This window comes from Hyaena hyaena, unplaced genomic scaffold (genome assembly GCF_003009895.1).
Source record: "Hyaena hyaena isolate Hyena2069 unplaced genomic scaffold, ASM300989v1 scaffold_39, whole genome shotgun sequence".
In the NCBI taxonomy this organism is placed as follows: Eukaryota; Metazoa; Chordata; class Mammalia; order Carnivora; family Hyaenidae; genus Hyaena; species Hyaena hyaena.
The window spans coordinates 5,518,233-5,535,655 of NW_024080671.1; the positions used below are offsets into that span (position 1 = coordinate 5,518,233).

The following is a 17,423-nucleotide window of genomic DNA, read 5'->3' on the forward strand; positions in this document are numbered from 1 at the left end:
CATTTCTCAGAAGATGCAGGCTACCCACCCCCGTGAGAGCTTGCCTGGCCTTTCCACATCTACCTGACTCCCCAGATTCCTGTCCCACTGGCCTCAGTCAGGGTGCTTACCTGCCCTGAGCTCTGCTTTTGCTCTGCCCTTCCACCCTCCCTCCCTCACCCACCTGAAGCTCTTACCCAAGAGGCTGTCCCTGTTTTCTGTCACCCCATCCTCTGAACTCTTACCCTTTCTTCTCCATGACACTTATTACAAACCAATATTATTTATTTCTTTATTTTCTGAAGCCAACCATTAGATCATAAGGCCAGGTTTTGTTGACTGCTCTATCCTCACCATCTAGAAATAAGCCTGGCGCTATGTAGCCTCTTGGTGAATATTTAGTGAATGAGTGAAGAAAGGAAGGAATGTTGAGTTGAGAGTCTGCATTGAGGGTTCTCAGGAGGGTGAGGTCACCCAAAAGCGGGCCCTCACCCTGGACTCCCTTGACCAACTGGGCTGTGCCTGGCACCGATTTCTGCCGGCAAGTTAGGAATCTGTGGAATGTTTCCCACGTTCTCCCCAGCCAAGCACCAGGCACATCTACATTATATACACATTTCTGTATGTGTGACGTATTTCATTACAATTTTTCAAGGTTGTTTTTTCTGTTTTGTTTTACAAGTTTTTGGTGATCAGGTGAGAAGAGAAATAAAGTTTGGGGCCAGAAGTTTCTCCTTCTCTAGTCTGAGCAGTGGTGTCTCTGGACAGGATATCAATGGGCAAGGAGGGCTGAAGGCCGTTGTCATCAGGCTGTTTCCCACAAATTGCCCACTGGGGCCTATTCACCCATAGGATGGCACTGAGCATAATCAGAAACAGAGGCACCTTCAGGAATATGAGGAGCAGGAAGTGGACGCGGTCAGACAGGGACCTGTGGGAGGAACACAGTGATTAGCAGGAGTTTCCTCCTCGACAAGAAGCCCAGGCTCTTCCTCTCCCCCACCTGCTGTTGTGCTTAGGTCCCGTCATCTCAAAAGTTAATATCAGTGTCAAAGCTGGTTGGTACCAGGGCCAGACAGCCCCGTGCTGAGGGCCACAGACTCCTGTCCTTCAGCTCAAGAGTCGACCTTGAGCGTCAGGATGCAGCAGACGTATGAGGATGCAGTGGTGAGGACTGGAGAAGAAGGGAGATGAGAGAGCTTCCGGAAACAGCTTTCTGAACTCACAGTCCACAACACTCACAGGAACTCAGCTCCTGCTGGCCCTGACCTTGAGGATGAAATGCCCCTTTGAATGAATTACTCACTCAAATTCGTCTTGACTCACCTTCAGTACCATCCATTGTGGGAGCAGCTCTTCTGCCTAAACTGTTCAAAAACATCAAGCCCCAACCCTCCTACACTGTTGGTGGGAATGTAAACTGGTGCAGTCCCTCTGGAAAAGTGTGGAGATTCCTCAAAAAATTAACAGTAGAACTCCCCAATGACCCAGCAGTAGCACTGCTAGGAATTTACCCAAGGGACACAAGAGTGCTGATGCATAGGGGCACATGTAGCCCAATGTTCATAGCAGCACTCTCAACAATGGCCAAAACATGGAAAGAGCCTAAGTGTCCATCAACTGATGAATGGATCAAGCAGATGTGGTTCATCTATACAATGGAATACTACATGGCAATGAGAAAGAATGACATCTGGCCATGTGTAGCAACATGGATGGAACCTGAGGGTGTTATGCTGAGCGAAATAAGTCAGGTAGAGAAGGACAGATACCATATGTTTGCACATGTAGGTGGATTAGGAGGAACTTAACGGAAGACCGTGGGGGAGAAGAAGGGGAAAAATAGTTGGAGAGAGGGATGGAGGCAAACCATGAGAGACTCTTGAATGCTGATGACAAACTGAGGGCTGATGGGTATGGGGGAGAGGGGAAAGGAGATGATGGGCACGGAGGTATTGGGATGAGCCCTGGGTGTTATATGGAACCCAACTTGACAATAAACTATTTAAGAAATAAAACCATCAAGCCCCAGGAGTGACCTCCCCAAGTTCAGCTCATAGCCAATCTTCTCACCCCCTGAGTCCCAGTACCTATCCCCACCTCAGTTCCTCACAAATGCTGTGTTTCCTCTCCCACACTGGGCATTTGTTTAAGCTTTCTAACTTCCCAGTCCCTTGCCTGGCTCGCAGCCTCCGGGTTTGGCTGATGCCTGCCCCTCTCCATGGATGCACTGGGCCCTCTTGTAAACCCTATTGGCACCCTGGTTCATGTGCTCTCAAGCCTGCTTGAGAGCGGGTAGTCTTGGACCCGCCAGTGGTTTCCCACTTCCAACTCACCCATCTCTGCCTGAGGGCTCTCTCTAGCTATAGGAGTGTGTGCGGCTCACTGAGCAGAACAGGCCAGAAATGCCACAGAATCCATGTTCCCAAGAGTGACCCTCTCTCTGCCTGCAAAACTCTTTCTCCAGATTCTTGCTTGGCTGGCTTTCCTGTATCCTTCAGGTCTCTGCTCATATATCTCTTCATTTGAGAAGCCTTCCCTCATCGCTCTAAGAAAATAGCAAAGCCCACCATCTTCCCCCACCATGAGAATAGATGCATGCGGATCATTACTTCAGCTTCCTCACCATTCAGTGGGACAGTTCTGAGGAATGTCCTATGTCCTATGTGGTATCTCCCAGGGTACCCAGTGGGACAGAGCCCAGCTGCTACTGTGATAGATCCTTTGCCAAAGTTACACTTCACTGGCTTTCCCCACTTCCTTCCTCCCTCACTATACTTCCTGGGATCACCTCTCCATAAATGAATTGCACCTAAGTCCTGTCTCAGGATCAGATTTTGAAGAAACCCAAACTGCAACAGCCTCTTGGTTATTTGTTTTCAGTGAATCTTGATTCCTTTCATCATGTCCCATAATCTTCCCATATGCCCCAGCACCCTATCCTTGGCACCTGCTTAATTCTTCTCCATAAGAATTATCATTAATGGACATCTTTCTTCCATCTATCTATCCCTCTGTCTATCATCTAGCCATCTGTCCATCATCCATCCATCCATCATTCATCCCTACCATCTGTCTGTCTTTCACACTCATATACACTCCCATGCACCCATATTTCCCACACACTCACACCCACACGGTGCACCCATTGAGTCTCTGAGGCACAAACACTGGGCCTGGCTCTTTTCTCCTGAGTTGAGATTTCCTCAGGTGCTCTGCAGGCATTCACTAGCTCAGATCACTTCTTCAGTGGCACCAGAAGAAAGCAGGGTCTTACCTGGGGGAAACAAACACTTGAACCTGGAAAAAGAGGTCTGGCAGGAAGCCGTGGAGTCCTTCTTCTCTCAGTATTGTTGCGATCCCACATCTGTATTTTCCTGCATCATCTGCAGTGAGGTTCTTCAAGGTCACCGTGAAGGTGAGGTCTGCAGAATGGTCCACGATGGACACACGGTCACTCTGCACCTCTCCCTCCGACCCTCTGGTCTCCACCATCTGGTTCCAAAGTAGCAAGCATGGTTGTCGGCACCAGTATTTAGGAAACGCCTTGTATTTCTCCTCGTACTGGCACTGCACGCTCAGGGATCCCCCCTCAGGGCCTGTCACAGTGCTGGGGCCACTCAGAGATGAGAAGCCTGAAAAACACCATTGGTGCTTTCTTCACCTGAAGAGCCTGGACTGGAGGGACCTTGGATGTCAGGCCCCTTGGAAACCCAGATGTCACCCTAAAGCTCGAAGAGGGAGGGGTCAGGAACCAGGGAGGTATGGGCTATAGGCGGACAAAAGGGGGAGACCTCTGAAGCTCCCTGGTTGAGATTCTGAGACTTGAGAGGCCATACCCACCCTGTCTGTACTCAGCCAAATTAGAAGTGGGGGAAGAGGAAGATTTTGGGTGGCTCCAGATAGGTTCTGGGTCCCCAGACATGTCAGTCTCGAGAGGAAACAACTGTGCCTATCAATTACCAAGAATTGAATGAAGCCACTGAGTATATTCTGAATAAACGGATGGATGGATGGATGGACGGACAGATGGACAGATGGAATAGAAAACAGGAAGCAAGAATGGGAACCGAAGAAGTCTAGATGAAGTACAATATTGAGAGGTAGAAGGAAGCCTTCAGTTTCTGGCTATGTCCCCTTCCCAAATGATCACCTGTAGGCCCCAAGCTTATAATCCCTGCTTGTATAGGTGGGACCTCCTGCCCATGTGCCTGGGTCATACCGGAAATGGGAGTCGGACAGGTGGTATAAAGAGGCCATCAGGAAGGGGTTCATCTGGGCTCTGAATCAAGGACATTCACACTTGATGTCCTTCCTGGGACAGAAACCTGTGGCAACAGTTGCCGTCACCTAACATCTTTAGGAACTCCCTGCTCCACGCTGCTCCCTCCCCCACCCCTCGGCAGCCACCCACCAGCCTTGGCAAGTCCTAGGCCTCATCTCTAACTCTTCTGCCACCTCCAAGGACATGACATTGTCCTCCCTCCCCCAGGCACCCAGGAGGTTCCAGTTTTAAATGATTGGAGCTTCCTGCCTGGAGAGCCATGCCAGTCCCAGGCACTTGAGAGGTCCTCATTACTCCAAGGAACAGCTATTGTCTGATCTGTTCTCTTTTTTTTATGAAAAAAGAAATTTTAAAAACAATTTTATTTAAAAATTTTTTAAATTTAATATTTATTTTATTTTTGAGAAAGATAGAGCATGAGTGGGGGAGAAGGAAAGAGAGAGAGGCACAGAATCCAAAGCAGGCTACAGGCTCTGAGCTGTTCTGAGCACAGAACCCAATGCAGGGCTTGAACCCACGAACCATGAGATTGTGAGCTGAGCCAAAGGAGTTGCTCAACTGACTGAGCCACCCAGACGCCCCTTTGTCTGATATGTTCTTAACAAGAAAAGGGGTTAACCCAGGGCAAAAGGATGCTGAGAAATGATTTGGGCAAAATACCCAACTTCTGGAAAAGAATTGTGGATGCAATCTACCTACCTATCATCCATCTACCTATCATCCATTCTTTCCTCCTTCTATCTACCTGTCCAAGCAATATATTGTCATCCACAGAATGTGAGACTTTTGCTATTTTTTTATTCTAGTATATGTGCTGCTGAAGCGAGCACTCTATTTCTTTATTCTAAAACTAAAAGAAAGGGGCATTTGGGTGGCTCAGTCAGTTGAGCATCAGACTCTTGATTTTAGCTCAGGTCATGATCTTATGGCATGAGATTGAGCCCCACGTTGGGCTCTGCACTGGGCATTGAACCTGCTTGAGATTCTCTCTCTCCCTCTTCCTCTGCTCCTTGTTCTCTCTCTTAAAAACTTAATTAATGAAATTTATTTTAATTAAAAGAAAACTGTATTTTTTCCTCCCTCATTTTAAATACTTTGCGTTTTCTTACTGGATTTCCTGGCAAGCAAGCTCAAGTGGCCCACTGACCTATATTCTACATCACAGGGCTGTCTGCCTCTCTCACCAATAATTTGCAAAGCAGTGGTTCTCAACCAGGGGTGATATTGCCCCCCAGGAGACATTTGGGAATGTTTGTAGATATTTTTGATTGTTCACAACTGGAGGGGTGGGGAGTTTCTCCTGGCATCCAGGGGGCAGAGGCCAAGGAAGTGGCTAAACATCCAGTAGTGCACAAGGCAGCCCTTTAACACAGAATGGTCCAGCCCCAATGTCAACAGTGGGGAGACTGAGGAACCTTGCTTAACGGGGCAAAATGCCCCAGTCTGAGGCCCTCCAGATGCAGGCTTGGGGCTGGGGGGACTGGGAGCAGCAACAGTGAACCTTCTCCGTGTAGTTGCTGCTGTCCCAGGCTCAGGCTGTGGAGGCACTGTTCTCTCCATTTCTGATGGGGTCGGCGGGGACCCTTCAGGGCTGGCTTTCCACCTTACCTACTCTTTCAGTTGCTTAAGCCCTAACCCTCAAGATCTGGAGCTGTTTCCTCAGGTCTGGATAAGAAAACATTCTTGGAGGGGCGCCTGGATGGCTTAGTCGGTTAAGCGTCCGACTTTCGCTTAGGTCATGATCTCGCGGTTCGTGGGTTCGAGCCCCACGTCAGGCTCTGTGCTGACTGCCAGCTCAGAGCCTGGAGCATATATCAGAGTCTGTGTCTCCCTCTCTCTCTGACCCTCCCCTGCTCACGCACTCTCTCTCTCTCTCTCTCTCTCCTAGAAATAAATAAAAAACATTTAAAAAAAAACATTCTTAGAGGCACTCTATTACACCTAGACCTTGACCTTGACCTTGACCCTCAGCCTTGCCGGCATCCACCGCCCCCCCTCCCAACCCTCCTTGTAGTTTTTCTTCCCCATCTCAGCCCTGGAGCGTAAGGGTGCTCTTCCCGCTGTCTCAGTTGCCTCTCGGGTGCTGCACTTTTCTTCCCGGGTTCTTTCTGAGATCCCATGGGACAGTGCTTGCTCTGTACCCATCATGCACCTGACGCTCCCTACAGATCCAATTGTAAGATGTTGCCTTTAGTAATCTTAAATGTATGTATATAAAGTAAAAGAGACCTTGGGTTCCTAGCCTGTTAAGTGTAAAAGCAAGTAAATGGGCAAAGAGAGATTTCTCTCCTTTAGAAGCAGAAGGATGGCTTAGCTTGAGGTCTCCGACGGCCCTCTTGCATGTGGCCACCCTGCTTGGCTTGTCTCTGTTGCTGGATGGCCATTGTCTATAACCTGGGTGAGTGTGTTTTCCTTTTGTCTGGTCTCAGTCTTCTTACTGGTGAACCAGCTCCTGTGTGGTCTCTTGCCATGGGGCAGGGACTTTTAGACTTGGGTTTACAGAAAAATTGAATCATAACTCTTATTAAATACAGAACATCTCCAGGCTCCTGGGTGGCTAAGTCGGTTGGGCATTGGACTTCGGCTCAGCTCACGATCTCACTGTTCACAAGTTCTGTGCTGACAGCTCAGAGCTTGGAGCCTGCTTCAGAATCTGAGTCTCCCTCTCCCTCTGCCTCTCCCCTCTCTTAAAAATAAATATTAAAAATATTTTTAATAAAAATAAATAAATACAGAAAGTATCATTTAAATATAGATCCTTGAAATAAAAAGTAGCAAAAGAGGACCTTGAATTTCTGGAGGCCACCCTCCAGACTTTAGTTTGGCTTTCAGACTTCAAGAATAAGTCTTTTTCCCCTGAACTCTTCACAGTCCAAATGTCAGAGTGATAAACCAAAATGATCCTTATCAGTATGTGCTATTGAAACTCAGCATAATTTTTTTTTCCATCTGGCTGATCCCATCAGTAAAGGGTGTGGGATGCAACTGTGTCTTTTCATGCCTGAGGATCACAGTGTCCCTATGCAGGACACACATGCTTGACACAGGCCATTTCAGATTTATCTTAGTAAATGTAATAAATTACTTTTAAATCCTGAAATTTGTAATAAAATTACTTTATCTATCCTGATCACCAAAACTGGGTGTTTAGAATGTGCTTTATTTTTTTAATTTATTATTATCATTATTTTTTTAAAATATTTTTATTTATTTCTAGGAGAGAGAGAGAGACAGTGTGAGCAGGGGAGGGTCAGAGAGAGAGGGAGTCACAGAGTGAAACAGGCTCCAGGCTCTGAGCTGGCAGTCAGCACAGAGCCCAACGCGGGGCTGGAACCCATGAACCGCGAGATCATGACCTAAGTGAAAGTCGGATGTTTAACCGACTAAGCCACCCAGGCGCCCCTATTATTATCATTATTATTTTAAAGTTTATTTATTTTGAGAAAGAGAGAGAGAGACTAAGGAGGGAAGGGGCAGAAGGAGAGAAAGGGAGGGAGAGAGAATCCCTAGCAGGTTCTGAGCATTCAACACGGAGCCTGACACAAGATTTGGACCCATGAACTATGAGATCATGACCTGAGCTGAAATCAAGAGTCGGTCACTTAACTGACTGAACCACCCAGATGCCCCTAAATTTTTTAAATTAAATCATCTCTGTAAAGCGATATTATTTAAAAGTTGGTCAAGGTTTAAAGTCTAAAGCATGCTTGTCTGTTCAGCTTTATCATGCAGAGTATCTTCATGTTCAGAGTATCAAAATAGTGTCCTATTTTGGGAGTGATATTTATATTAAGAGTTTTTTGTTTATTTATTTTGAGAGAGAGGGAAAGAGCATGAATGGGAGAGGGGGAGAGAGAGAGAGAGAGAGAGAGAGAATCCCAAGCAGGCTCCACCCCGTCAGCGCAGAGCCCAACTCAGCGGTCGATCTCACGGGAGTGATATTTTTAAGGGTTTTGGTGCATCTTGATTAATATAGCTAGAGGTGGGGGCAGTGGGATTAATGAAATAAAGGTTTTTTTCCTCCTTGGGCTCTGACGGTGGGCTCTGACATCAGATTACTCTGATTTCTAATTGCTACATTTGTGTTTTCATAGGATCAGAGCAAACTAATGAGTTGTCTTGATTTTTTTCCCTTTTTATAGTAAAATAGTTTCCTTCTAGTGTTCAAAAACAAAAAAGAGAGAGAAACGTTGTTTATGGGAACTCTCAGAAAAGGATGAACAAGTCCCCAGCAGTGTCACTATCCAGGGGCTCATACTGCAGGGCCCCTGGGGCCAGCCCAGACCTGTGAGACGCATAGGGTCCCCATAGGAGGATGTGTCAACAACTGGGTTACATAAACAGCTGTTCACAAGGAGGCTTTTGTAGTAAGTGACCATTGTATTATTTTTAAAAAGTGATGACCTTGAATATAAGTATTATAAGAAGAGCAATGACCTTAGCAATATTTCTCTTTGAACCTTGGTTGCCTTTTATGAACTGGTCTAGGGTCAATTATTTGCATGTCTCTGCATCACGGTCTCTTGTTTTCATACAATTGCAATAAAAATAGGATTAGATTACGGGGAAAACTGGGTTAACACATCGATTAGCCAAATCAGTATTAGTTCTCTGCTCTCCTTGCCCTGGGCTGGTGCATAAGACAGTGTTCCTGGGGCACCTGGGAGGCTCAGTCTGTTGCATGTCCAATTCTTGATTTCAGCTCAGGTCTTAATCTCAGAGCTGTAAATTCAAGCCCCACGTTGGGCTCCACGATGGACATGGAGCCTACTTAAAAATAAAAAAGACAGGGGCGCCTGGGTGGCTTAGTCGGTTAAGCGTCCGACCTTTGCTTAGGTCATGATCTCGCGGTTCGTGGGTTTGAGCCCCCCGTCGGGCTCTGTGCTGACTGCCAGCTCAGAGGCTGGAGCCTATTTCAGAGTCTGTACCTCCCTCTCTCTCTGACCCTCCCCCGCTCATGCTCTCTCTCTCTCTCTCCTAGAAATAAATAAAAATATTAAAAAAAAAAAAAAAAGACAAAGGATGCCTGGGTGACTCAGTTGGTTAAGTGTCCAACTCTTGATTTTGGCTCAGGTCATAGATCTCAGGGTTTGTGGGTTCGAGCCCCACATCAGGCTCTGCGCTGATAGCGCAAAGCCTGCTTGGGATTCTGTCTCCCGCTCTCTCTGCCCTTCCTCCATGTTTATTCTCTTTCTCAAAAATAAATAAACTTTTTTTGTTTTTAAAGACAGTCTTCCTGATTTTCAAAATGGTGGTCATAATGATTAAAGTAGCCAATTTCTTTAGGGCTCAGTACATGCTCACCTGGGGGAAACATCTTACCATCAATACCTCCTCCTCTTCAGCTGGGTGAGGTTTTTTCAAGCTCACCCCCTCCTTTCTTTGCTTGTAACCTCATCTCTTCCCCATCACTAGCCTTGCCTCACACTGTTATCACCTGACCTGCCCAGCCCTGCTCACCTGGGACAGAGAGGAGCAGCAGAAGTGAGGGCACCCACATGGCCCCGTCCCTCTGGGTGTCTCTCCTGCTGCAGCTGAAACCTCTTCACCCAGGGACCGCTCACCCCGTCTCCCTCTTCTGCATTTCTTGGCACTTCTCTGCTTCCTTCTTCAGCTTATTGGTTCTGTTCTCAGAGCTTGTCAGAAAATGGGGGAAGCGAGGGGTTCAGGGCATCATGTGGTCAGTTAGTTATTTGCTAAATTTTTTCCTCAGAAACATTTGAATGCACAGTTCTGGTTTCTGCTCCCCATGAGGGTAACACCCTTACCATGACTCCACCGCAGCCAACACACCCACTTGCCACAAGGCAGGACTGTCCCAGCTGAATTTGATCTAGATTTTCCGAGCAACCCCTCCCCTCTATGAATAGCAAATATCCTGTGGCTGGCATGGCTGGCGTGGCTGGCGCATGCAGGCATGATGAAGCCTTCTCTGGACAAGACCAGCTATTTGCAGGGCCCAGTGCAAAATGAAAATACATTTGCCCTAGAATTACCAACAATTTTGAGTTGGTAGGACAACAGAGCATTAAATCAAACCCTTCTCAGGGGGACGCATTGTGACCTCAAAGGTGCCCCCATGAAGTTGGACTCATCTCCCACTCTTGGTGGAGCAGAGTGTGAGGGTGGGTACACCTCTGGGGTGGGCTCTGCTCTTCTCAGGCCCCAGCTTTCGATCTGGCTTCACCAGACCCCAGAGGCTTTGACTGGGTTCCTGTCTTGGTCGTGTGCTCCTGACCAGTCCCCATCACTCTGGCACCGAGCCCCCCTCAAGCCTCCCCTTTTAATCTGGTTAAATGAGCTGCCAAGATTCTTACAGATAGAAAAGTTTTCAGTACATCAAACGATAACTCTGGTGCACCTGGCCAGAACTATGCCCCATGACATGAAACAGCCAGGGAGGACTTAGAAAAGCAGATGCCAATTTGGAATGTCTTCTCTAAGAACCCAGACCCACGTAAATAGAAAAGTCTAAAATTCTGGGATCCTATTATCAAGCATCTCTTAGCTAGATGTTTTAGTAAATAAATTGCCTGCTTGTTCATTTCTTGCTGCAGCAGCAGATCTCATATATTCTGAGGTTTTGTGTGCGTAGGTGCACAGATGTGTGTGTGTGTGCACGCACGCACGCACAATTCCCCCTCCCACCATGTTCAACAATGACACAGAACTGACAGAGCTAGGGAGGAAGAAGTTTGCTAGAAGCAGAAGAATTTTCAATTCATGAACTTCCATTTGCTTGGGCTCCACTGCTCTCCCTTTAACCCTTAGAGGTTGGCTGCACGAAGAGATACAAAGATTCATCTACATCTCCTGCATCCTCTCCCTTCTAGTCCTTGTGACATTTTGTCTGCAAATTATTGTTTTCTTCCCAACATGCTCTTAAAGAAAATTGTTCCTCCTCAGGTGTGATTTGTGAAATGCCCAGGAAAGTTCCACTTTGCTATTTATTCGCTGTGTGACCTTAGGTGAGTCACATGATTGCTCTTAGCTCAGGATTCAAACTCACCTGTTCCTTCCCAGCTCACTAGCTACCGCTGGCAGCAGGTAGGCGTGTGTGTGCAGGTGTGTGCGTCTCTCTTTTGGCCTCTGGAAGTGGCTCCATCTGCAATTGGTCTGGGCAGTCCAGGCAGGCTTCTAAGGGACAGGTCTGTCTTTTCTGTGACTGTTGTCTGCCCATGAGAGGCCAGTCTTCCTCCACTGCCTGCTTGACACCAGCAGCCCTTTGAGAGCAAAGCCTCATAGTTGCTCACAGCCCTGGGAACTAAGGAAAGGGTCACCTGCTTCTCAGTCTCACTGGAGGAGCCCCTCTGGGGCGAGGAAGGCTCAGGGTACACTGCTTAGCACTCCTCTCTTGGGGGGCAGTGCCTGAGTCTGTGAAGGGGACAGTTCAGAGCTACAGACTTTCCAAGAAAGGCATGCTTGCCATCCTCATCCCGGACAAGCAGCCTGCTGTGCATAGGGCTGTATCAGTCAGCTTTTTCTAGGTGATGCTGCTGTAACAAAACTCCGAAATCTCAGAATGCTGGCGCCACGAAGGTCATCTTCTGTCACTCATCTTACATGTTTGCTTGGGGACCCAGCCTAAAGGAGCAGCCCTTGTCCATGACAGGAAGAGGGAAGCCACAGAGTGGCTCCTAGAACTTCTGCTCAGACAGGTACATGCCTCTTAGGCTCCTCCTTCATGGACCACAGCAAGTGGCCATGCCTGATGTATAGGACAGAATATCATAATCCCCTCCAGGGAGAGGTGGCAGAAGTAGCAAACCTACCACCAGAGGCTTCTATGAGCTGGAAGTTCATCCCTGGCACACAGGCTTCATAGCTCCCTGCTGGTTTCGGGTCAAGGCAGGGAGAGGCTGTGGGGTGTGCTCAGCCACTGTTCGTGTGTGTGTTCCTTTCTTTAGCTATGGAGAGGACACTTGGCCATATGCAAAAGACATGGCAACGCAGGAAGTGACTTTCACCAGGAAGCACAGAGGGCCCTCGAGAGAGCCTTGGTGACGGCACCAAGAAGGGACTTGCCGGGGGGAATCGACAGTCACTCTGACGGTAGGAGAAGCCCTGTTTTAACCTCACACATTCAATGTTGCATCATCCTCTGGTAACTGTGAAGGTCGGGTCACAAAGATGGTCGTAGATGGACACTCGGCCTCTGGCGGCCACCGCCTCTGGCCCCAAAGTCTTTACAGTCTTCCTTTGGTGATGATGTGGTTCTTGGCATCAGTATTGGTTAAAATGTCTTGAGTTCCTCATCATGCCAACAGGGCACGCTGAGAGATTCCCCCACTATGGTAGCCATCATGGTGCGAGGGCCGCTCAGGGACCCACAGTCTGGAAAAGGAGAAAGCTTTGGTCCCAGCTCCCCATTGAGGTGGGTCTGGAATGAAAGCTGGGGTGCAGAGCCCCTCAAAGCCCCTCAAGAGCCATCCTCCTATGGCTGGAGGAGGCAGCAGCTGGGAAGACAGGGGTCACTCAGGGCTGGGGTGAGGACCCAGGAGTCAGGAACAGGCCTGGCTTGTTTGGAGGAATAGCATGGAGGCACCTGAGATTGCAGAGGACAAAATGGGGTCAGAGAGAAACACAGAGTGAAGTATGGGCCATTGTAGGGTTTTGAATGTAGAAGGGAAAAGATTATGCTCATGTTTTCAAAGTCTTGTTCCTGCTGTTGAGTGAGGAGTAGATTAATTAGGTGAGGACAAACCACAGCACGAGGGAGAGACCAGTCAGTCTCCAAACATCCAGTCATCAGTGGAGACCCCCCACCCAGGTGCAGTGGGCAAGTGGAAGCATGGTTAGATTCTGGACATTGATATTTTGAAGAAAGAGCAGCAGGATATCTTAACAGATTAGATAGGAGCAAGAGAGGAATCAAGGGCCTCCCCTAAGTTCAAGGCTGAGCAGCTGGGGGTATGGGATTGCAACAAACCCAAAGGGCAAGGCTGGGCTTGGAGGAAGAACAGAGTCTGGTTTCGACTTTAAGGTGTCTGTTAGTCACCTGCCACGGACCGAATGCTACAGCCTTCTCCACTGCGTGGGGTACCAGGTCATGTGCAATCAATATGCCAAGTCTGCCAATCTGAGTGTAAATATAAAAAATTGACAACACCCAATGTTGGGGAGTGGGGGCTTGCCATTTATTAAAATATTCAGACAAGGGTAGAAATGTTTGCAAACTCTTTGGTAATATCCATCAAAATTGGGAAAATGTAGCAACATGGATGGAACTTGAGGCTGTTATGCTAAGCGAAATAAGTCAGAGAAGGACAGATACCATATGTTTTCACGTAGAGGTGGAACAGGAGGAACTTAACAGAGGACCATGGGGGAGAAGAAGGGGAAAAATAGTGGCGGAGAGGATGGGAGGCAAACCATGAGAGACTCTTGAATGCTGAGAACAAACTGAGGGCTGATGGGTGTGGGGGAGAGGGGAAGTGGGGTGATGGGCACAGAGGAGGGCACTTGTGGGGATGAGCACTGGGTGTTATATGGAAACCAACTTGACAATAAACTATTACAAATTGGGAAAATGTACAATCAGTCACACAGTTATTTTTTATAGGAATGGCCCTGCAGGTATATTAATAAATGTGCATCAAGCCACAGATGCAAGGAGATTTGCTACACAATTGTATGTAGTTGCAAAAAAACAAAAACAAAAACCCAAAACAACTGAAATGCCTGTTATGAGTGAAACAATTTTTTATTCAATTTTTTCAATTTTTATTTTTGAGAGAGAGAGAGCACAAGCAGGAGAGGGGCAGAGAGAGAGAGGGAGACACAGAATCCAAAGCAGGCTCCAGGCTCTGAGCTGTTAGCACAGACCCCAATGTGGGGCTTGAACTCACAAACTAAGAGATCATGACCTGAACCAAAGTCAGAAGTTTAACCGACTAGACCACCCAGTCGCCCCTGAAGCTATTAAATAAACCATGATATGTAGCTGTCATGGAATACTATGAAGCCATTACAAACAAAAATCTGTAGATACAGAGATGGAATGATTTTCAAAATACATTCACTGAAAATAGCCAAGATGTAGAACAATACATGTGATTTTTTTGTGAGGGAGGGAAAGAATATATGCACATATACATGCTTTAGGTGCATAAGATTTCTCCAAAGGACACAGACACAGACACACACGCACACATACACACAGACACATAGACACACAGACACAGACACACACAGACACACACACACATTACAGTCCTTACCTTTGGTAGCGGAGTAGAGTAGAAGTCAGAACACATTTTTTTACACTACATTTTGTGTACTTTTAAAATTTGTCTTTCTAAAAATCCACAAATATAAAAGCTGGCCTTTCTTCCCCGTTTTTCACTACTTCCTTCTGAAGAGCCAAAAATTAAGTCCTCCATTAAGAGCAAACTCAGGCTGCATGTACCCCAGTCCCAGTTCCAGTAAAAGCCTCAGATTGTTCAAGGCTGAAGCCATCCTCGGACCGCGCTCAGATCAGCTAATCAGAAAACATTCCTGTGGTCTGAGTCAAGGCTGGGAACTGTAGACAGTTATTCTGTACAAACTAGCCAATTTCTCACCGCTTGCCTGAACCCCACATGGGCACTTTGAACTCACCTCATAATTGGTCATTTTCAAAGGATTCTCAAAAGTCATGATTGGGTCCCGCCAAAAGTAACCGACACCTCACAGATACTGAATGGTCAAAGCTGTTACCATGGGTGCTGTGCAATTATGATTGGTGCTTATGTGATGATGCTATATGTACAATGTGTGCACTGTAACACCCCCATCCCTTACCCCTTAAAAACCCTGCTCACTATTGTTTGGGGCTTCACCTTCTTCCACTACACTGGTAGGCAGGTGAGCCCCTGCTCGAGCTTGTAATAAAGACCCTTTTGTACTTGCATCGGTGTCGGCTCCTTGGGGGTCTCAGGGGACTTGTGAATCGGGCACAACACTTCTTGCCACGGAGATCCCAATGGTGCATGAGGGAAGAGTACTTCTCTGGGCCAATGGTCATGTAACTTGGACCCACAGTCATCTCCAACACTCCTAATCCCACACCAGGCTGTGTCTGCATTGACTTGCCTGAGTTCCTCTGGGGGTACTTGGAAGTCAGAGATGGTTCATGGAATTAAGAATATGCAGATCTCCACCTGCTGGATGAGAAGGCACAACCACCCACACGGGTGGGCAGGTAGGTAGCTCCCTCAATAGCCACACTCTCACTTTAGGGACATGAACCACCCAGGGACGTTTTAATTAAAGGCGCAATTTCAGGGGCGCCTGAGTGGCTTAGTCGGTTAAGCGTCCGACTTTCGCTTAGGTCATGATCTCGCGGTTCGTGGGTTCGAGCCCCGCGTCGGGCTCTGTGCTGACTGCCAGCTCAGAGCCTGGAGCCTGTTTCAGTCTGTGACTCCCTCTCTCTCTCTGACCCTCCCCTGCTCACGCTGTCTGTCTTTCTCTCTCTCCTAGAAATAAATAAAACATTAAAAAAAATATATTAAAAAAAAAGAAAAAGAAAAAGTAAAGGCGCAATTTCAGTATGCCCACACAATGGAAACAGAGTCACAAAATGTATTGTTTACAGATCCTGGGAGAGGCATTCAAAGAGCCTGGGGAAGGGCAGCCCCCCATCCTGGACTGAGAGACTGAGAGCAGGGTGACAGTCCCTGTGACTTACAAGGGGGCTGGGAATGAGGTCACTGATTTTTCACAGAATCAACTCCAAGTGGTTGATTTAAAAGGTGCCCCAGAAAAAACAAAGAAGGAACTTATGCAAGAACTCTAAGCTTGGGTCCTTATCTAAATTTCCAGAATAGGAGTGTGAGAAGGGCTGCCACCCTGTAAAATGCCTGGGAGCAACTCAGAAAAACAACAGCTCATTTTTCCAAAAGTTGTTTTACTTCCTCCATAAGAGCACAGACAATGTGCGTTCTTTCTGATTGATAAACAGAAGGTTCTTCGTCAGCGTTGATCCACTGATTTCAACAAAGATGGTACAGTCATTCGAATAAGCATCTTGACACCAGGACTTCACGTAGGTCTCCCACCTTGGGCCATAGTGACACTGCATGGTCGCTTGCAGTGGAAAGTAGAAGGAAGGAAATAATGAAGAAAAGAAAAAATTAATGAGGTAGAAAGGAAATATAAAACAGAAGACTTGGGGAGTCTGGGTGGCTCAGTCAGTTAAGCGTCCTACTTCATTTCAGGTCATGATCTCACAGTTTGTGAGTTTGAGCCCTGCATCGGGCTCTGTCTGACAGCTCGGAGCCTAGAGCCTGCTTGGAACTCATGTCTCCCTCTCTGACTGCCCCTCCCCTGCTGTGCACTCTCTCTCTCTCAAAAATAAATAAACATTTTAAAAAATAGAGAAGAGCAAAAATCCAAAATTGTATTTGTAAAAGAACTCAAAACTCTCACAAGATATTTGTGATAAAAGGAGAGGTCTGGGTAATTGATACCAGGAATGAATACCCTGCTCATTTTAAATAGACACAATAGCCTGCTCATTTTAAAAAGAAGAAAAGATAAAAATACAATATGATGATAAAAGGATATCTAAACAAGTTTATGTCAACAAACTTGAAACTTTAGGTAGAATAAACAAATTTCTTGCAAATATAATGTGATATACTAAAATAGACACAAATAGTAATAGAAAACCTAAATCATCTTACAACTATTGAAATGACCCAAATCCATTTTTTAAAAAGTTTTTATTTATTGACTGATTTTTGAGAGAGAGGGAGAGTGCAAACAGGGAGGGCCAGAGAGAGAGAGAGGGAGACACAGCATGTGAAGCAGGTCCAGGCACTGAGCTGTCAGTGGAGAGAGAGCCCAATGCGGGGCTTGAACCCATGAACTGTGAGATCATGCCCTGAGCCAAAGTCAGATGCTTAACTGATGGAGCCACCCAGGTGAACCTCAAATCCCTTATTAAAGACTCTCCCAGTGGCACCTGTGCTCAGCTGCCAGCGCATGCAAACCTTTATCTCTGGGTCATGATTTCAAGTCCCAAGTTGGGTGTAGAGCATACTTAAATAAAAAAATAAAATAAAATAAAATAGTCTCTCATGGTTGACAAAAACTGAGGACTGATGGATGTGGGGGGGAGGGGGGATGGGCATGGAGGAGGACACTTGTGGGGATGAGCACTGAGTGTTATGTGGAA

At 47.0% G+C, this 17,423-nt stretch overlaps 2 protein-coding genes across 2 annotated transcripts in view; both read right to left on the bottom strand.

Moving 5' to 3' along the window:
* Window positions 1-643: 643 nt before the first annotated feature.
* Window positions 644-9,915, bottom strand: LOC120230268 (protein CD300H-like). The gene is made up of 3 exons (XM_039229813.1): window positions 9,725-9,915; window positions 3,257-3,614; window positions 644-910 (listed from the first exon to the last, which is right to left on the bottom strand). The coding sequence occupies exons 1-3, from the start codon at window positions 9,762-9,764 to the stop codon at window positions 655-657; spliced, it is 654 nt and encodes a 217-aa protein (XP_039085744.1). The 5' UTR covers window positions 9,765-9,915; the 3' UTR covers window positions 644-654.
* Window positions 9,916-15,837: 5,922 nt separating this feature from the next.
* The window catches only part of LOC120230276 (CMRF35-like molecule 7), a 4,640-nt gene continuing 3,054 nt past the window's right edge, over window positions 15,838-17,423 (bottom strand). The window contains exon 3 of the mRNA XM_039229831.1: window positions 15,838-16,330. Within this exon, the coding sequence (XP_039085762.1) occupies window positions 16,152-16,330 (179 nt within the window). The 3' untranslated portion in view covers window positions 15,838-16,151. The remainder of the gene's footprint in view (window positions 16,331-17,423) is intronic.

Coding starts and splice junctions, on each gene's coding strand:
- LOC120230268 (XM_039229813.1), bottom strand. CDS start 9,764: ATGTGGGTGCCCTCACTTCTGCTGCTCCTCTCTGTCCCAG. Junction 3,615..9,724: donor GCTGCTCCTCTCTGTCCCAG/GTGAGCAGGGCT, acceptor GGTGTTTTTCAG/GCTTCTCATCTCTGAGTGGC. Junction 911..3,256: donor CAAGTGTTTGTTTCCCCCAG/GTAAGACCCTGC, acceptor TTCCTCCCACAG/GTCCCTGTCTGACCGCGTCC.